Source organism: Oreochromis niloticus, linkage group LG20, assembly GCF_001858045.2.
Source record: "Oreochromis niloticus isolate F11D_XX linkage group LG20, O_niloticus_UMD_NMBU, whole genome shotgun sequence".
Classification (NCBI taxonomy): domain Eukaryota; kingdom Metazoa; phylum Chordata; class Actinopteri; order Cichliformes; family Cichlidae; genus Oreochromis; species Oreochromis niloticus.
The window spans coordinates 27,855,902-27,877,532 of NC_031984.2; the positions used below are offsets into that span (position 1 = coordinate 27,855,902).

The window sequence follows — 21,631 nt, forward strand, 5'->3', positions numbered from 1 at the left end:
CATCTTCCTGCTGCACAGTCCTGATAAGATGGGGATCTCTGCTGTTATATCAGAGGAGATGACCGTGGTAAATAAAGAGTTCCTGCACTTCACTTCAATAATAGGCATTGGGGGGGATTAGTTCCGCTAATCAAGGAAAAGGGCCTTTTCCACTTCTTGTGGAAAGCCAGATGGCGTGCCTACTTCTCACTATGATATGAAAAGGGATGCTGATGATGCTTCTAGGTTTCCCTGAAGATAATGGACTCAAATAAACAGTAGACTTTCTGTGTGAGTTTGTGGAAACCCCCGAACACTTCACCCAGTGTTGTGCAGACTGACCTTACTGTATGTGTATAAAATTATTATATGCTTTTATTGTAGGATAATGATATTAACAGGAGTCACGCCACAGATGTGATTGGAATTAAACTGAAAAGCTAGGTGACCTGATATCTCGGCAGTTAGTGCACATACCATATTCTCCTAAGCAGCGCCTCCTCTTTCTACAAAGAATATTTTATAGTGTCAAACCGGACGCTCAGTTCTGGAGTGAATATGGACATGTTTGCTGCAAATTACACCTTATAAGAGTTAAAACTAAGATGCTGTTTATTTGAATCTTATCTTTTTCTGCTGCTAAAAAAAGAAATGGCCACACAACGCTTACTGACAACGCATTTTAAAGGTCTTTAAAGCAGATCGAGCACTAAAGAAGGAAAAGGTCTTGTCCTGCTTGTAACTGCACTACAGTCATCAATCATCAGCTCACATTTTCACATGTATTTCAAGAATATTCATCAGCTGCCGTTCGTTTCGGTCATCTCTCACAGTTATCTCTTGTATCAGCAGCAGCGCAACAGAGATTCATCCCGGCCAATACAGCTGATTACATTACAATTATATTCAGAGCAAAACACTCAGATGCATAGTGATCAGAGCGATTTCAAATGTGCTTGTTGTCATCAAAGCTACTCGTGCTCCAGTGGGGGGGGGATCTGTGTATAGTGGTGTTAATAACATTTAGATGTGGAGATCAGAAGAAGGCACACAGGTATATATGTATGCAGGGCTCTACAGTCAAAATGCATGTTTATGCCCGGCAGCGTAACAAGATAACTTAAAAAACCTTGTTTTTGTTATTTTTGTACAGTGGCTCATTGTTTCCCATCATGCTTTTGTTTTGTCTTTGGGGTGGTTAATGCTGTGCAAGGTAATCAAAACATCTCTGTGCCATGTTTAGAGCATCGGAAAGATGTTCGCAAACCTTTTAATTATTAGCACGTTTTTCTCGTGGGAAAATGATGATGCTAGAAGTGTGTTTTGTTTTTCCAGATTCTGGCAATATCTGCGTATCCATGTATAGATGTGGGAGCATGTGGAAGTGTGTATATGAGTGTTTTTGCTCACCACAAGGGATTTGACTAAGATGTTTTCAATGAGTTTGAAGTCACTTCGCTGGAGCTGCTTGCTCTTGGTGCCGGTCCCCTCGGTTTCCTCGTCCGCGTAGAAACGGAAGAACTGGGACTCGTCTTTAAACTCGCTCTTCTCCAAAACTGAAGCAAATTTTTAAAAAACACAAAAATGTGGTAAATGAGTGCAGAACACAGCCACGGGAGATAACAAAGAGAAATAGCAGAACGTCACAGTATCAGTCTTGCAAGATAAGTGAAAGAGTAAAAGGCTTTTTTAAATAAAGCTTTGACCCAACTTCCAAAAAAAAAAATCTAGAAAGATACATGTGTTTATAGAAGCTTTAATCTTTGGGAATCTTCACACAAACAAGCTAACAGTTAATTAGCTCATTAGCCGATGATGTTAGTGAGAGCATCTGGAGCAAGACCACATCTGGGCTGCAGCCAACACAAGCTAGGGTTGGGAAGACTCTCAGGAGGACACAAGAAAGTGTGTGTGTGTGTGTGTGTGTGTGTGTGTGTGTGTAAATCCCACTGTTGTACTGAGATTCACTTCCACACATGGGGCACTGCAAACAGGTGAGAACCATATTATGGTCGCTTTGTCCAATCACAGTAATTGTGAAGAAAAGACCCAACACTTTTCTTTTTTAATGTTTTGAAACATCTCCCTGTATTTTTTATTTTGTTACAGGCCTCAGGCAACAGAATTAAAGGGAGAGGCTAACTTATTCTGTCTCAATAATTATGCAGTACTAACGGCAGTTAAGTCATTAAGCTGAAGCCCAAGTGCACATCAGTAAGCACGGCTACAATTACAGGGCGCACACTATTGTACCGTACAGTATGTCTTTTAACGGCATTGCCTTGCCGCAGCTTTTTGAAGTTTGCTCTAAAAAGTCATGATGCGAGATGTTATTTTCCAGAGAAACAGACAAAAAGAAAAAAAGTCCATCTGGTTTGCGTCTTAGGAGGATTTGGAATTTGTGACATGAGGCACAAACATTTCCCTGACACAAAAAATGCATCCGAGGATGTTACCTAATCTGCCGTGTCTGTGCAGATGCATGACTCTCTGAGGCCACTGTAAAATGAGGCTTGTACGGGCAACACCGAGGGCCAAAGGTACCCAGCTGCTCAGAGATTTGATGAGCAACAAAAGTGTTCACAAACTCATTACACACACACACACACACACACACACACACGCAGAGGTCACACCTACTCACACTGGCCTTGCACCAACTAAAACGAAGCACAAATGTGAGTTATTTCCTCTGACTCACATAGGCCATATAAGACTTTTACTCCTATTCAGCTGGTGGGGGAGTGCCGCTACGGAAACTGTCACACACATAATGCATGCACAGTTACTCACACACTGCTAAATCATCATTTAAACACCCTGAACTGCCAACATTATCTAACAATCAACATCAATTTTTTAAGGATCTTTGGAACAGAGTTTACAGGAATGCTAACGAGTGTTAAAAAGATTTTTAAAAAATGTTTTTTGTGAATCTACAATGCACTGATGCAGGAATTTGGGAAAACATGTCATGTCAGCGCAGTATACTTTTGCTTTATCTGGGTACAGCCGCACCTTAAAATGCAAAGTGTTGATATAAAGTGCAAAGTGCCAAAATGGATTCCCACAAGACAGAATTTGCTCTAGAGGTGATGAAGATAAATGATAAAACAATAATTTTCATGGCTTCAGTATTGATTTATGGATCTGTACTTGCTGCAGATTGAGTTGTGGTGGGAGGGAAACGTGTGGTCATGTAAATTATTATCGGCCTTTGTAAGTTACAATACTTGCAGGTGTCCATGACGGTGAGCTTAAAGACAAATAAAAATTATATTAACTTTGCTACCCATTATCATCCCACGGATGAAGTGTTTTATAACCTCATAACAAAAGCAGACGGTAAGTCAAACAGAGACACGAATAAAGAAGGTGAGGACAGTTTAAAAAAAAAGGAGAGAGACAAAAAGAAGAGTTCAAAAGGAACCGGAGTCAAGAGCAGCAGATGTGCTGACTAAGAAGTAAAGAGAGTGACTTGTGAAGCGCGGTGGGCAGACAGGCTGAGAAGAGAGAGTTCCTCACCCCGAAGAAGGGCAGAGTAAAAGGAGAACAGGTGACAACTTCAAACAGATGGTAGTGAAAGCTGGTGCAAGGTAAGCAAGCAAAAAAAAAAAAGTCACTCTATAGTCACTTTTTACAGATAGTAGATGCAGGACTGAAAAAAGTAATCCTGTATATATTTATGCACATTATAATGTACATATACTGCACATGAGACTCCAGAGATGTTGTTAAACTGTCTTCAAGAGCCTTTGATAAGGATTCAAAACTTTAACTTTTAAATTAATCTGCAGGTCTCCCCAATTAGAGTGCGTCCAAGTATTACAGTATAAGGCCTTCTTGCATACTTTTCTATATGCTTCAGGAAACCAGGAAGTGCTGTTAACTTGTCACTTCTTCGGCCTTTCCACACTACTTCTTTTAAGTGCTTCCCACTTTACCCAAAATACATGTGTCCGCTGAAGACAGATTCAATTTTATGCATTAAACAGTGTTCACGGTTCAGTGGAGTGACCCAGACAGCCATGTAGCAAAGCCAAACAACTCTGGTTAGGCTACACTGCTAAAACTGTTTACGTTCAACATGCTGGGCTGGGACCAAAGCAGCTCCAACTACAATGTGGTGAGTGAGGTTTTAAAAATTTAGACTGGGTATACAAGTTTAGGATGCCCCCTTTTTTAAGCCTATGATGGCATGCAAGAGAGAGCGGCCAATACAACATTTTTGTGGGGTTGACAGAAGGGGAAAGATGATGTAATCGAAAAGCACAGAAAGACCGGGGAGAGAATAAGAACTGAAGAGAAAGTGCCACAAACACAACACTATTGAAATTTAAGCCAAAGCTGTGGTGAATCAAAACAATATGAATGATTAGAATCTGTCAAAAGTGCTTGAGAGTGAGTTTAACTGACCGTGGTGCATGAAGCCGCTGTTACAGAGCCCCACACCCAGCGTCACGGCATCCTCTCGGGTCGAGCAGTCTCCCTGGGAAACCAAGTCAATGACGCACACAGGGTCATTCACAATGCCTGTTTACACCTGCTCATATGCAGCACGCTGCTGCACCTTGTGACATTAAAAACTGTGCAATTTAATCAGCACGAGTTAATATCTATGTGTCTGAGAGGAAGTGAGAGGGAGAGATTAGGACACTACTGGGTTACTTTTACCTCAGTTTCAGTAAAGACAGTAGAAAATGTTTAAGACTGCATTCAAACCGTACCTATAATAAAAGGCAACTTTTTCAAAATTATAACGATAACTTTAAATTTCTGAATTGTAATGTTCCATTAAAAAGTGCTTTTAGCTAGAAAACACGTGCTACATCATCCTGAAGGTCTGGAAACTGAGACGAGGGTGCACATTTACATTTTGGAGGAAACTCAGGACGGTAGCATTGACAGTACACGTTTAGGTGACAGTCACAAAAGTCTAAAAAGTGAAAATCCACATTTTACCCAAATGCAACCCTAAAATTAATACATTTTTGAGCCGCTAGTTTCATTTCATTGTTCAATTTCAATGCATTGTGGTTGTTTTACCCAACAACCACAATGCACTGCAGCAGTTCATTCATTTACAGTAATAAGAGACATCATTACTGAATGCACCCTTGGTGGCTTCTGTGGATTCGTGTGGGCGTGCATCGGTGTAATATTTTCTTATTTTACCTGTGAGAGTAGCCAGTCCACCAGTTTGCTAGCGGGCACTACTGATTTAAAGGTTTTCAGATGGTGGTCTCTGTCCCTATAAGGAGCAAAAAAGATTGAATTAGATCAGCTTTAATGTTCTGTGCAAACTTCAATAAAAAACAAAGAGAAACACAGAGTTACAAGTGTAGCAAAACCTCTTTGTGGTTAGCTGCTTTAACACCTAGCTGTGCATGCTATCTCACTGATGTTTGGTGTTACTATTCAGATGCATCGCTTAGCTTATGCTGAACTCAGCTAGTGGTCAGTTATGCTGACGTCATCAGCATGAGATCCTGTCCTTAACTTGGGAATTCATCTTTTGTCCTTCCTTTTTTTGACGACAAGCTGATCAGTCCCTGGTTTCACAGCACAGACCGCGAGTTAAGCACCGTGCACTTGCTGTCCCTTTAACTTCTCACTCTGTAAGCTTACAATTTGTGAACAACCACAGCTCGCTCAGCCACAGCGCACCAGCCTGCTCGACAAGTAAAATGTAAAACAGGAAATGCCACAGAGGATGTGTTTTTCGACGTGCAATTTCTTAGTTGTGTGAGTTGTATCACAGAAATAGACTGTGATACATATGTCCCTAACAGCCATAATCAATACACTATATTCAGAAAAAACAAGCACCGTATGTATTAAATGATGATGTGGGCACAAATGACACTGCTGACAACGCAGTGAAACAACCATGAAAGTGGATAACTTCCCAGTATCGTTTTATGATCAGCGACTTTCTGTGTCAACAACATAATATACCCATGACATCATCGATGTTAATTTTATTAGTTTTATATGCATTTTATCGTGTAGTTATTTTTTCCAAGGCATTCTATCATTAGGAAATCATTGGAGGCTCTGTCACCAGACAAAGTTTAATAAAACAGTGGCACGGTTTTATGATTATTTATTATTCATAAATGCAACACATCCATCACTCAAACATTTTAATTAATGGTGTCTGCTTACAATTAAAAACAAATAAATAAATAAATAAATAAAAAGCAAGGCCGTCTTACATAATAAGTGCCTGGCAGGCAGAAGGATTGCCTTTGTATGTTAATAGGATTTGTCCCCAGACCAAAAGCTCTTTGTTTGCACCAGTGGCAACCCCGGGCACTTCAATCAGCGGGTGAGTGATGGAGGGAAAGATAGAGAGATGAGCAGGGAACAGTATGAAAGGAGGGACAGGAGCAGAGAGAGAATGTGTGTACAGTGTGTGTTCTTGAGGGCTTATCACACAGGAACATTGTGAGTTTCCCATAGTTCCTGTTTCTGTTTAAATTTAGATTTTTGTAAAGTGAGATAATTCTATGCCACCTTATGGGATTATTTTAGGATTAGTATGTAATCAGTAGGTAAACCATAATTTAAACAACCCCGGTTTAGCTACATATGTACACTAGCATATAGTGAGGCTAACAAAGTGTGTATTTATGTGTATGTATATACTACACACTGTAGTAATTAGTTTTCTAAGTAGGTGTACTCAGCAGTAAAGTGACTATGTGAGCATTTGTGTATGAAATAGAGAGTTCACCATCATTTGAATACATAAGTCTAATTATTCACTAATATATATCCAGGTAACGCTCAATATTGTAAAGATAAAGAGACAAATGCTCACAGTAAGTGGCTCTCCTTAATCCTCTAAGAGCATGCTTATATAAGCCTCCAGCCATGAAAAACTGAATCCTGAAAGCATAAACCTACAGCAGCTCACGGCTGGCTCGGACTCCAGTTTGGAAGGGAAAAGGGTTTGAGGGTTGTCATTCCTGGCATGGATACCATTTGTTCAGTCATCACAGAAAGGGTGACTCGGGGCGAATGTGAACTCTTCATGAATATGCATGTTTGCACCTGGAGAGCAGGGATGTTAAGACCGGAGAATAAAGAATGAAGAAGGAGAAAGAAAAGAGGGAGAAGGGCAGGTACTTACTTGATGATAGGCGTGTGGAGGCTGTGAAGCCGGCAGTAAAGCCTGACGCCCTGTAACGATAGAAAAATGGAGCTGCTGAGTCATAGATCATACACACCTTGGGTAAACAGGTATGAACATGGCTTCAGAACAACTGAAAAGAGCTATCCCGAGGCTATGAATTAAGGACAAAAAATGTTTTTCTTTAAATCAAACCCTGACTACAGCCAACTGCATCATACGGCAGAAGAAGAGAGCCATCCACACATGACGATAGTAGATGAAAGCGGCAGAAAGAAAATAAAAGCTGATTTTTTTTTTAAAGTCACATTTTCTGGAAGAAGATATTGGGTCTGAATTGTATTTTTTAAGCTTTAGCATGACAGTGCAAGAACCATTTAGAGTTTTTATCAATCCGTCCATCCGTCTTCTTTTGCTTATCCAGTTCAGGGTCACAAGAAGCAAGGAACACCCTGAACAGATTGCCTGTCTTTCACAGGGCTGACAGAGACATGCAACCATTCTTGCTCACATTCAGACCTACTGCCAATTCAGGACAACCCATTAACCTAACCCTTTTTGGACTGTGGGAGGAAGCTGAAATAGAGAAGGAGAACCCATGAAAACATGCAAAAGCATGCGAGGAAAGAAATGTTAGCTGACTTTTGCTGTGCTGTTGGTATTAAAGTGAAGAAATCTGCAGAGGCAGACCCTTTTAAACAAGCCAATGAATTCTTATTTTACCTCAAAGTTAATATAAAGCCAAACATTTACAGCTCATTCGTTACGACTGTTGTTATCCTGTTGCTCTTTGTTCTGTCGCACCAATGAAAAGATCCAGAAGCTGAACTCTCCTTACCTTCGACATGATGTCCTCCATCTCGCTGCGGGCCTTGTAGGTTCCGTCGTCATAACGAAAACGGTACATCACCTGCTCATTCTTGAACTGGTGTTTGTCTGACACTGAAATAAGAGCAAAAGAAGGAACCGTCACCTCAGCTCTGCTCCAGGCTGAATATCAGATGATTTAGAGTTTGTAACATAGTGTCTTTTGTGGAATGTGGAACATCAAAGCCAAAGAAAACTCTGTTTTACATATTCCCTTTGCGAATATCTACTCTTCAAAAATGTACTTAACATTATGGACATATATACTACTGATTGTCAACTGTAACTGGATGACATATGCCAGTGCTTAGTATTGCTGTATTCACACATAATAGGCTGAAGAGGTTAATTTTGCCAGTTATGATGAGCCAGTTATGATGAGCCAGTGATGATGAGCCAGTGATGCACTGCAGCAACAAATTTACTGCAACACTGCTGTTTGACATTGGAATATAGAGCTTTAGGATTTTAATGTTGATGGTGCCACTTTGATAGTATTGCTATAATTACAGAAAAAAGGTATGACGCAAGAACCGTATTTCCTGGGGGCGTTGGGTGGAGTGATATAAGTGACGTTAACAGCAGACAAATACCAATCCCACAAAACGTCCCAGCTTGCACTAATAAAAAAAGTTCCAGAATGACTTATTTAGAATTAATCCAATACGGAAAATGGAAAAATGACTGATACACACACAAACAGACGATAGTCACAAAGCTAACCGTGAAATCTGCCAAAGAAAGGCAGTTTGGTTCCACCACAACAAGCTGGCATTGAATCAAACAAGCTGCTGGTTTTCTCAGTCTAGACTTAAAATACCCTCATAAAACCAAAGGAATGCACCACCAAATCAGTCATTGTAAAGTGGGATTCAAAGTACATAAAATGATGGCTGAATTATTGTGGAGGGAAAAAGAAGATGTCAAAATTGCTCAAATTCAGGTGTAAACTGGAGGATGGAAGTGGCTCAAACCAAACATGTACATCTAATTGGATAAGAACTATAAAATACATGGATTTACTTTTACTCCTGTGGGTCTCCCAATCTGTCACATTACCTCTCTCTCTGATTTCTTTTCACTGGATAACTGTGACACCTACATTTTGCCTGCAGGGCTCAAACCTCTTCAATTTACCCACAAAGCCTCACAGCTGTTCCACAGAGCCCAGCATGTCATCATTGTGCCTCTGTATGGTTGTATGGTAAATGTGAGGGAGGATTTCTTAGGATTTTCCACAGGTATTAAAGAATATGAACACTAGGTCTCAGCAGATTTCTCCTGAGAGTGTGGCACGTAGAAATACTGACAGTGGCCTGCACTTACGTACAAGAGCCCCGTCAGCAACAACAGCAGTTGTGTTCATACACACTCTCTATAATAGTGTCTGTCCAAGTGAGTGTGAGTATTTTGTTTCATTTCTAAATGTATTATTCATGTAAGTAAACCTATGAGTGTCCCTCGGGTAAGAGACAATACCAGACAATAATTTCAGATCCTTGTGGGACAACCATAAAACACAGAGGATTTGTGAGTTATATGAATGAGTCAACCAATTACAGAAGGAGAATGAGAATCACAGAAAAGGAGCCATTAGAAACAGGCCTGAAGACAGAGAAGGACCAAACAGGGGAAAAAATGACGAGGAGAGCTACAGAGCTCTAAAATGCAAACGTTATAGAGGATTAGAAGATGACAGAGGAGTAAAGAGTGGGGAGTTGGAGAAATAACTACATTAATTTGTCTCACCATGATGGATGATGCCATTTTCAAGTAAGGCTTGTCCCAGGTTGACTCCTTCTTCAGGTTTACTGATCTCTCCGCTCTCTATGAGCCATGACACGAATTCACTGAGGACACAAGACAAAAATGGAGAGATATAGGCATTTCTCTAAAGTAGCCATTTTTATGGCTCATCTATGACTGCTCTTCATAGCTAAAGTACTTAAACAACCATGTCAGTTAAGAAACCCCGAAAAGCATTGGCTGGCTTGTTCATAATGGTGCCAAAACTTTTATATATTTAACTTAAAAGTGGCATTTTGGCTTCGATAAAATTTCTTTCGAATGTAAATGTACGGAGCGCTACACAGCTACACAGATCAATACTGAGTTAATGCAACAACCTGAAGTTCAGTTACTGACATCATTAGTCATGTCAAATCCCACAAAGAGGGCAGGTCGTGTCTGAGGAAGTGATTTTTTAAACTAATATTGTGTCTGTATGTAAGCAAGCACTGTCTTATATTGCAGATTGTGGCTCTGACTGCTAAATGTGGCTAAAGTACATGTTAATCATCGCTAGTTAGCAGAGCTAATACAGCATGCTACCTTTATATAATATTTTAAACCCTATTTAACTGCAAGAAAAGGAGTTTATAATGTTTGTTTGTCTGCACTCTATTCCACTGATATAAGTATTGTTGTTAGGCCATGTGTCTTATACCAGAGCCATCTTTTTTTCTAGTATGCTCACACCAAACAGCTAGCGAAATATATCCTAGCTACAGAACAGCTTCACTGTCTTATGGCACTCTTATGCAATCTAGTATGTTTATACTATGGTAAGGATTTTTAAGGATAAAATGTATTGCAGTTTTTCTTTTTATTTGTTTTTGGTTTTGTTTGGGGGGGGGGGGGGGGGGTGTCTTTAAACTACAGCAAAGTTATAAATGGCACAAATTCCACAAAAATGAATAGTTTATTCTTTCCTCCAGATATCCCTCACATCTGCTTGAATACAAGCATTAACCATTCAAATGTAAGCACTTCTAAGCTCTGCTCACTTGTCTTCACACCCAGTGTGCGCAGAACAAATGTTTGAAGTAGAAAATTACATTCTCCCCTTCTTCGCCTTTCATGCTGCTGAGTGAAATCGCTTGCCCAGATAATGACGAACCGTGAACTGGAGAAAGCTGGTGCATGTTTGTGTGCGTGCATGTTCATTAATTCTGGGATTGAGCACGCCAGCATGGGAATAAATCTGAAAGCTGTATGTGAGAAATCTGTCCTTATGTGTGGATTTGCTTCCAGGCAGTCATGCAATAGATTTATTAGCCTAGTGTATGAGAAGAATGTGTAAATGTCAAGCGCATAATGTGTGCATGTGTATGTATGAAGTCAACACATAACCATATGCTCGCATTGTATGCTTGATTATATAGAAATGCAGACATCTTTAAAGAGAAAAGCAGTCTTCTTTTTAGCATGCCAAGTGAGTGCTCTAACATGTAGAGCTGTATATGTGCATTTGCAAATCCCAATTTTCCTTTTCTCCCTCAAACTGAGAATAAAACGTGATTTCATGATTGTAATATTTGTGAGTGTGTGTTCATTGTCTCCATTTATGTTCTTTGGCTGTTAAGTGACAATAACAGGGGACTCAAGTGAATGGGACACTAGGTATGCTTATGTGGGTGTTATGCAAGAGTCAGGTTAATTTTGGGACACAGAGCTGTTATGGGAATGAACACAATGAGCAGAAATGCAAAAGAGAGAGCCTCATTGGGGTAGATGGAAGACAGTAATGGAGTTGTGGGAATATCAACAGATGATTTGTTGAGCAGAAACCATTTATCTGTGTTATTAGTTAGCAAAAGATAAAAAGTGAGCCCCTTTAGAAACTCTCTGCACCCCAACTCCATGTAGAGAATATGTACTTTATACTATAAAGATATACAGAGTAATACAGTAAAGAAACCAACAGATTTTACTTCTAAATGCACACTAACAAAACCTCAAAGATTTTTAAAAAATGTAATTTTCCAAACTTTTGTGTTTTGTTTTGTTTGTGACTTTTTTCCATTTGCATGACACTGTGGGTCAGAACTTTTGAGTTTTACTTGAGTTTAAAATTTTGTGGCTTTTATGACACCACATGCTTAATTAAATCCTGCCTAGAGTTAACATGCATTGTGAAAATGACACGCAGGTTAGTTTTACACCCAACAGAAGCAGAGGCAAAGAATCATAAAAGCCTGTAAATTCTACGAGACATAAATAGAAAGACATAAAAAGACAGCTGGATTTTCAGTGTTTTTGTGCATTGCAGTAGTACAGAGTGTATAATAAAAAGTATACTGCACCAGAGCCTGAAAATATATTGTACCAAATAAATGTCCATTACAGATGTAGTGCTTTAAATCTTAAAAATGTATTGTTATGGAGCTACAATTAGCACAACTTCTTTCAATAAATATTGTTTCAAAATCATATAGTTATGATTACAACAATACATTGGACAACCTTGTTAATCCCGTTTGGCCGCAATCTTTTTAAACTTAAATTTGGGTGTTTTCAGTTTCATCCACAGATGTGTTTAATCAAGCACCTACTGATGCGGTCTGTCTTTACCAACATTTATTTTTTAAAAAGAGTCGTTCTAAAAAGCTCACTGAATCTGAGCGCGGTCTGATTTGAGTGCCTACAACTTCCAAACATGTGAAAAGAAGTCTATGGAAAAGGAACCCTCTTGTTTACTTAATCTATGAACTCAGTAAATAGTTTCCTAATAAGTATATGATCTCAACTGCTAATTTCAGATCTGATTATTATTACAATGCCCATCCATTCATTACCTTCCACTTATCATTTTCAGAGTCACAGAGGAGCAGGGGCCTATACCAGCTACGATAGGGGGAGAAGCAGACAGTTCAGAAGAATCCACAGAACCCATATAAACACGGGGAGGGCATGCAAACCACACAGAAAGGCTCTAGCCAGATGGTGGATTCAAACCCAGGAGCTTCTTGCTGTGAGCAAATGTGTCCATGTGTCGCACATTATGACTGAAAATTACGGTTTCATCAGAGTCAATAAGGCAGTATATAAGACATGTTTTCCGCTTAATTTAGTAAATTGTTTTGCTGGTTTCAAAACAGCACAATGGCCAAAACTTTACATTTAGCCAGTGGTGTCATCCCAACCCCCCTTTAACTAGTGGAGCAGAAGCAGATTGGAATGGAGCTGAACACTTGAGGTGCTCTTCCTAGCCAGAGGTCTCATAATGGAAAGATGGGCACAACCAAAATTAAGCTAGTAAGGAAAAAAAACTGTGTTAACACCGGCAATTTTCCACAACAGTGACTTGATGGAATTAGGCTATCGACACAACAGAGTCCTATCAAACCGGTAGTCAGCATCTCCGTTTAATGCAATAAGCACTAAATCTATGCCCGTTGCTAATTTCATCAGAAAAACAAATGCAGAGCTAATGCAGGTTGCACTTACTGGCAGGAAATGAACGAGTGATAAAGTGAGGAAAGGGGGAGATGGTAGAATGATATAACAGAGTGAGTGTAAAGAGATGAGAGAGTAAGAAATTAAAAAATGTATTTTAGGGGGGCGGGCGAAAGCAGAAACACTCAAATTGGAAAACGATCGAAAGCTACTGTTCTGATAGTGACCTGAACTGAAAGTATTTGGTGATGAATCATAGCCTTCCAGAGAAGATGATAAAAAGGGAATATGCTCTGACTATGAAAGCTTACACACACACACACACACACACACACACACACACACACACACGTACAGATACGGGCAAATAGTATGGCAAACTGAAAGAGGTAACTTGACTCTAATAAACACCACTGCATTTTTTTAAAGTCTTATGAATTCACTTCTGGGCACCATCGCTGGTGTGATTCCTCTGCTATCGTCCACTACATTTACTCAAGCAAAAAAAATAAATTTTTAAAAACACTTTTGCGTGAGGTACGCATTTAATAATCTCTGATATACGGAGAGGCCGCTTTGGCAGAGTTGCAGACGTTAATGCTTGCTCCCTGATTTCTCTTTACAAGAGCGGCCATCAGTCTCCATCGTAAGCGTTGCCTAGTTTTTATGTTTTGTTTCCCCGAGATGGTGCCAGAAAGAATTTTAATTGCTGCTCAGGATCTCACAAAAACTGATGTGCATGCAGAGGAAACGAGGGAAGTAGAAGCAAGTCTCTCATTTTCTTCTCACTGCACGGAGACATCAAGGGGACATAAAGTGGAATGGCCTGTTGAAGCAGCTAAAGGCCCTCTGCTAATGAAAGTCTCTGTGTCGGTGTGTTCTCAATGATATGGGGTGGGTGGGTGTAGGCAGCAACGTGGCCCTTTCTATAACCCATGAGAGCAGACTGTGAGGGGGGCTCATTACAGTCAAGGGGATGCAGGGATAAAGCAGTTTAGGCATTTTGCCAGGACTTGGGGAGACTGGATACCAGCGCCTTTGAAAGCCTGCTGATCTTACGTAAGAACAATTTGTAAAGATCCTCATGTGAACAGCGTGGCACTGCAGTCACATTCTTGAAACCTACAGAGACCCTGTACTCAGGAAGCCAAGAAACTCACTTTCCCATGAAGCACTTGGGCACAATGCTGAGCTTCCTTCTCCTGTCCTTTATGAGGTGCCGACTCTTGGTCATCATCATGTGGTAGAGTTTCTCGCCCTTTTCAGCAATCATCACATAGGCATCCCGCTCCATTCCCAGTTTGAGACCTAAAAAGAACAAAAAACAAACATAAAGCAAGTTAGAGCTGCGAGGATTCACTGCATCTAATACAGGGACCTTCGACAGAGTAAGACTCTGAAAAAATGTGGGAAGGGAACAAACAAGATTTCAGCCAAGAAAAATATAGCAGAACCACTACAGGACAGACTTGCACTGCACGGCTATCTACATAAAAGCAAAGAGGCAAAAACACGTCACGGTGCTGCTAGCCTGGAGTGCGTGTTTGCAGTCTGTTGTTGTACAGATGGAATGAAGCCATGGCGGCTTGGGTCTGCCACAACCTTCTGGAACAAACCCAGATGTTAATCTCCCCTAGACAAGCTGTTTTAGAGTAAGTCAAGTTCAAGAGGTCAGCGTGATCTTGATCTCGTTCCTGTGTCCGTTTGTTAAACATTATTCCTCTATTGTAAAGCGGAAACATGTTAGACCGCATTGTTAGGCCTGCCGCTCCAGTCTTCAGTGAATATACCGTTTGTGCTGCTTAAAGTCGTCGAGGGCTTTGATGAACTTCTGGACTGCAAAGTGAGACTTTTGGACTCAAGCAACTTGACTCTTCTACAACTGTGACTCCCTAATCTGCTGAACTCTACTGAGAGGTGCATCAGGCTGCCAAACTCAACGGCAAAGTGCTATATTTCAAAAGCGACACACATGGAGCACCACTACAGTTCACTGGGTAAAATGCATTGATCAACATTTCACCTTTTTACTATATCTTTTGCTGTTTTATAATGTTTTACAGCAGCTTTTTTACTGAAATATTACCAAGTATATTAGCAATTAACTTTTTCTCCTAATTCTCTTAAATAAATCATTTTATTACCTCGAGCAAGAGAGTTATGTTTGCGTTGTGTGTCATTCATCAAAATGAATTCAGATCAAACTTTGTAAGGGTGTAGAGCACGGTTATTTTACAATCTGTTTAAATTTGGCTTACATCCATCAAGGTCTTCAAGGTCAACTTAATGATTTATTGGTCAAAAGTTGCCTTATAACGTATAAAAGGTCTTATAACTTAAAAGCTATGATTCTCACATGTGTCATGTGTATTATCAGCATATAGAAAGTACCATATAGATGTTTAAAATATGTGTCACATTTGAGACCTGACCTCTTCTTCAAGGTCAATAGTTTGATCTGCTAAGGTGCTAATAGTGCTATATAGATTTCAAACTATGCAATTTCTTACTGCAATTGTTTGCATTGACAACATATATATGGGGATTCTAAATGTCGTATTACTTTTCACATCCTGTTTTCAAGGTCAAATGAGGTCAAACTTTCATAAAATGTCCTTTCTTTAAAGCTGTGCTTAAAATATCACTAACTTTGTTTATATTGGCAACATTTAAGAATGATACTGGTACGTGGGGATTCTAAATATTGTGTCACATTCGACCTCTGACCTCACTTTTCTTTTTTCTTTTATTTTTGTGCCTTGTGTCCAAGTATACTCCCATATTTTCAGCATTATTAATACTTTATAGATTTCAGTGGTGTTCGGGATAAACTATGCAACGATGCTGAAAACTTATACCCTTTAAAATGCAGTATTCAAGTCAAACCATTTAAAAAGGCAGGAACTTGAGTGATGGTGTAGGATTGTGACCCACTGAGAAGAGGGGAAGTGGGGTGAACAATGCGAAAAGTTGCACGGCTTATTCTAGAATCCAATTTTCTCCTTTGATTCTTCGGAGATTTCCACTGGCTGTGATGGAGGTGGGGTTATATTACATTTGGCAGCAGCTGGAGTAGACTTAAACAATGAGTGGCATTGAACAACAGACGGGACCTGTCCAGCGGAGACCCCCCCCCCCGCCCGATTCTGCTCCAGCTGTCAGAGTTTGTCTTGTACTACTCCTCATCTTCCCATGCTCACTGGCATGAGATAAAACCCTATCACGGTATCCGACGTCCGTTTTCTCTTAAACTACCACAAAAACACTGATACGACAACACCTCTTTCAGCTGGCAGTTCTTGAACAATGAAAGTCCTTTTTTGGGGGGTTGGGGGTTTTAAAGGGAGACACATGTCTAACACAGTAAAGGACTGGAGCAAAAAGGAGAAAAAAAAAGCTACAACAAGTAAGCCATGTCAAGAAAAGTAATAATGCATGCAGGGAGAGATGTGAAAAGGATCGTTGCCAGGATTTATTACAGTAAAACATGCTGCTGTCTAGACGGGTAAAGAGCTTGGAAGAAAGGTAAGCACAGTGAAAGCAGAGTGTACGGCAGTGAGGGTAACAGAAGGGGAGAGAGTAGGGAAAATTGGGAACTGTGACTGATCTGGCATCTGTTAGCCTCAGGTCGATTTCCGCCGGGTTGAAACTCAACACCACAGGCTGCAGCACACTCCTTCATACTCGTTCCTTTTCTGAAACCCTTTCATCACAGAATCCGACGCCAATAACGTCAAACCCGGCTCCAAATCCTTCAATGGGGTCCGAAATTGCAGATGTAATTGAAAAAAAAAACGACTAAGGTTTATATAGACTAATTGTCCTCCGTTAAACAGCAGACACAGCTGAATCTTCATTCATTTGGATTCAGCCAAATCATGTTCCGACTGCTTTTGATTTTTAGCCATCAATGTTATCAAGTGGCCCGTTTTGTGCCCCAGCAAAACCAGTCAAAGCCTTTTACACCGTCTAATTCGGCGAACATAACAAAGACAGATGGCTGGTGCTGAACAGGTGGGGACACATTTGGAGGCAAAAGAGCAAAGTCAGAAGTTGAAAGGAAACAAGAAGATCGCTTTTCATTGCTAATTACAAAATGAGTGGAAGTGGTGCTGGGGTTTTTATTTTCTATTAATGAATGAACACGAAGTGCATTTGACTCTCTGCATATTAATGCAAATATGTTCCACGATCACTTCCTCATGACACTTCAAGGGGTGCCAAAAATGCAGACACAAACGTTTTACTACAGTAAAAATAGATGCAGATTCATTAAAGCACACTTGTTTCACAGAACTGTTTCACTTTCTTTGAAAAGTGAAAGCTTTTCTATTTTAAGCATTTGACCAGGATGCCTTTTTTATCCTCTTTTCTTTGTCAATGAAGATGTTTGTGTTGATAGTAAATGCTCTGATTTGCCAAATGTGTCACTGTCACTGATTTCTCTTTCTTTCTCTAGTAGCCTCTACCACAAGGGTCAACCAGGTAACCTCCCAAATGTCATGTCACCTAAGCGTCTGTTTTACAAACAAAGGCAGGCAGCTCATTCAAGGTGGGACATGGCTGCGGGATGTGAACATCGTATCCAGGTCAGAAGCATATCCACAGTCATTAGTGGGTGCCAGCTGAGGTGCTTTGATAGTTTGGGTATATAGAGTGACGCCGACATGTAGGGCAGCTTACCAGGCAGCAGCAGAAGCTGCCAAACAGGATGGTTACAGCTAAAAATCAGGAAAAGCAAAAGCCAAAACAAGCTCCCACACAGAGACTTCAAAGTATCGGGCATGCTATTGAACTGACAAACGATTCCTAGAACATTCAGAAAAAAGGCAGGAAAAGTACGTGTCTAACAAAAGTGATAACTGCATTCCACTAAAAACAGTCATGGTACTGGACATGCTGAATCTTTGATCCCGCATACCGGAATGTATTAAGTAACATTAACTCCACCTGTGTATTCCCGATTCACATCTATTCTTGGAAAGAAAGTAAAGAATGCGGCATGAAAGATAACGATTAAAAGAAAAACGGAATCTTGCAGATCAAGAAAAGCAAGACTTTCAGCGTGTGACTGAGAGCAGCAGGCAATACATACAAACACAGTGAAACAAGCCAACAAAGGGAAAACAGAGTCGCTCTCATACGCAGACTTTCTTGCAAAAGCACGATTACAAAATAAAAGGATTCTGGTTTGTTGCCATCTGCCCCACAAACTAAACAGTAGAAATGGCCTTTTAGAAAAATGCCACTTACTCTCTCTTTGCTCCCGTTCCCTCAAGATGGCATCCAGCCACTTCTGCTTGTCCTCGGCGTTTTTGGCCATGCAGACAAACCACTTGTTTTTTGCTGTGTTGTGGATCTTCCACCCATTGGTCACTGTGTAGTTGTTGCTGTGATAGTCCGCTGGGAAGCAAAAAGATGAAAGACTTAGAAAAAAAGAAAGAAAAACAAAAGACTCAAAGACACTGTTAGGCTAAGGTGACCTTGCAGTTTTTTAAGGCTCAAAAACAATTAAAATGTTTAACTGTAACAGGAACCTCAAAAGTAAGTAAAGAAAATAGTTATTGCAATCAAGTCACGTGTAAAATTAGCATTAAAGCTATCTTTAGAGAGGATTTACAACCTCATGGAATGATTTACAAGCCAATTAAGATGACACAGATGCACACTAAGAGTAGTGAAGGGACCGTTTTTTCACCGACTCGACAAAAATCGCTCCTTGTACCCCTTTCTAATTTTATCATCCATTTAGCTGCAGGTGAACAGCTACTGAATAATGAATGGCCGCTGGTAATGGAGTGCATTAGCTTCACGCTCAAAGGTCATAAAAATAGATCAGATACTACAGATCACAGGGAGCAGAGCCTGCTGTTCCATGGGAGTTCGGGTGGAGGTGTGTTGAAAACACTCCCATACTGTGCCAAGACCCTTTTCAGCCACTCAGACGGAAAAGAGGGGTATGCAGTATATGCAGCAGACCTCATGGGACAGCTACAGTTTGCAAATGAAGCGTTTCTTGTATCTCTTAATTTTTGCAAATGTGAAGACATTTGCCCTAATTTTACAACAAATTACCTAAATGAATCAAAACTTAAGTCACCTTAATATAACTGTGTGACTAAAGGTTTCAGGTCACTTGATACAGTTTATTTCCACTTCATCAAAGTTGTCAGCATTAGATAATCAGATAATCTGTGTTCTGAGAGTTCACACATGTATGCATTTCCAATGAGGTAGCCCTAAGTTCTGCGAATAAGGCCTGTTTTTCTTTGTGGTTTCCCTCTCAGCAACCTAAATGTGACAGCTAACATGCAGAAAAAGGTCATGTGAGCTTGCAAAATAAATTGCCAGCATAGAAGAGAGAGACAGAAAAAAAAAGAGGAAACATGTGAGCGGAAGGACCGAGCGTTTCTTCATCAGGGGACAGCGAGTACCAACCCAGCATGGTGCCTCGCAACTAAACCACAAGAGCAAAGCAGGCACAGGGGTGACCGTATCACTCCAAGGCTGCAGATGAGTCGCGCGTCTCTGGTATGATATCTCACCCTGAATGAGAGTACAATAATTTTATCACCTAGCTCAGGATTGCGTTTTTGCACTTGAGATTTTTATCAACACCTAAACCTATTCCTGCGTTGTTGACATCAAAAAGGTGGTATATGAGTTTGTGAGCTACATCCTGTTTGAAACCAGGCGCACACATATGATACTCCACCCTAACTGTCAACAAAGTACCTGATTCATTTCCAATTGACAGTTTTTAAAAGGCACGGTTTTATGAACAAAGACCTGAAATCAAAAGCGATCAGTGTATGCAAATAGCACCTCTACCGTTGTTGCACAATGAAATTTTCTACACTGGCTTGATTATTTACAACAAAAGAGAAGAAAAAGGGAACAGATAAAGAGACTGAGTTGCCTCATAAATAACAAGAACCTCGTGAGAAATGGTCCAATATATACTCTGGAAGACTTGAATGATTGACAGCATATAGAAGGTCTTGCAAGGTGACGCTGCTGGGCAAACACAAACCTGTTCCATCCTCCACATTTTCCACCTCCATCACCTCTGTGTTGATTCGGCCCCTGAACACATAGAGAGGCCCGTTGATAGACTTGGTCCTCTTGGTGGACTTCTTTCCAGAAACCCTGGAAAAAGGACAAACACAGCGGTTACAGTCAGCAGGGAAAACATCCGCTGATGCCAGTGCCATGTGTCTGGAGGACATTCACATTCATAAAGTTGCAGGTATTGGATCCAGCAGACACGTAGGTGTTTTTGTTTTGCTTGCATGCTACAGATGCGTCTACATTAGCAAGAATGTGGGCATTTGCTCTAATTTTCCACGTCTGGCTTCCTTACGCTGCTGGTCTGCTAATAAAAATAAAAAAGGCCTGAATGCTTTCTTGTTCTCACTCCTCTTGGCACACTGTTTTGAAGGCCTCCCTTACCTGGACTTCCTTTTGCAGTAAACCAAAAGGTTATCAAACAGGAAGAAGACACGTTCCTGGATGTTGCCTGCTGAAATTTTCAGAAGATTTCCATGAAGCAGCAGCTCTGTGCAGATATCTGTCAAGTTGGTTCCCTGGAGGAGAAGAAGAAGAAGCAGAAGCAGAAGAAGAAGAAGAAGAAGAAGAAGAAGAAGGAGAAGAAGAAGAAGAAGAAGAAACACAAGATCAAAAGGGAAGACTGGTCATGTGCTTCAGTGGCTGTTTATTTTATTAGAGGAGAGCATGGAAACTGTTAGTACTCCCAGTACAGCAAAACTGACAGCTGACAGCAAAGAAAACACCGCTGCCTGCATCAAAACTTAAAGAGTTCACAACCTCAGTGAAACAATATGAAATTCAACTTTGACACTCTGACCAGTTTGTTTTCATTCCATCCTCAATGATAGGAAAGACTGAACACAGCTGCCCCACCCCCCTCCGCTCATCTTCATTTTTACATTTCTGGAGTTCAAAAATATAAAAATATGAACTGTGTGCTGCTCCAAGCTGGGACAATTAGCCTCGCGCTGCTTAGTCACTGAACTTGTGATGGGGGGGAAACAAAAACACAAAACACATTTTAATCATTTATTCTCCTCTCAGGATGTAAATGTATGCACACAAAGAGCTAAAAATATATCCCTACATATAAAAACACACCTATATAGATACAGGTAAATAATATATGGATAGAAGCTGAGTCATGACACGAGTCATGAGTGCGGACTGTAGGTGCAAGTGCCACAGCCTTATTCTGCAGGGAATCAGGTACAAATCTGTGAATGGCAATCATGCTGAGCGAGGTTTAAAAACCATTTTAAAAAGCCCCACCCATCACAATGCACTCAAACAATAAGATGTGTTACTCTGCCGCCAACCACTTTCACAGGGCGTGATCAGCTCTTACAGAAAAAGCCGTTTCTCGTCAGCTATCAAATGGACCACAACGCATTAAGACTGAAACAGCTGTTTCTCTTG

The 21,631-nt window shown here is 40.4% G+C and overlaps 1 protein-coding gene across 2 annotated transcripts in view; it reads right to left on the minus strand.

Moving 5' to 3' along the window:
* The window catches only part of prex1 (phosphatidylinositol-3,4,5-trisphosphate-dependent Rac exchange factor 1), a 78,928-nt gene that overhangs the window by 27,600 nt on the left and 29,697 nt on the right, over window positions 1-21,631 (minus strand). For both annotated transcript variants that reach the window (XM_005454151.4, XM_003449141.5), the window contains exons 7-16: window positions 20,615-20,748; window positions 20,196-20,311; window positions 18,416-18,565; window positions 14,323-14,470; window positions 9,734-9,834; window positions 7,956-8,059; window positions 7,118-7,167; window positions 5,155-5,230; window positions 4,396-4,468; window positions 1,390-1,535 (exon numbers count right to left, since the gene is read on the minus strand). In XM_005454151.4, coding sequence (XP_005454208.1) covers window positions 1,390-1,535; window positions 4,396-4,468; window positions 5,155-5,230; window positions 7,118-7,167; window positions 7,956-8,059; window positions 9,734-9,834; window positions 14,323-14,470; window positions 18,416-18,565; window positions 20,196-20,311; window positions 20,615-20,748 — 1,098 coding nt within the window. The remainder of the gene's footprint in view (window positions 1-1,389; window positions 1,536-4,395; window positions 4,469-5,154; window positions 5,231-7,117; window positions 7,168-7,955; window positions 8,060-9,733; window positions 9,835-14,322; window positions 14,471-18,415; window positions 18,566-20,195; window positions 20,312-20,614; window positions 20,749-21,631) is intronic.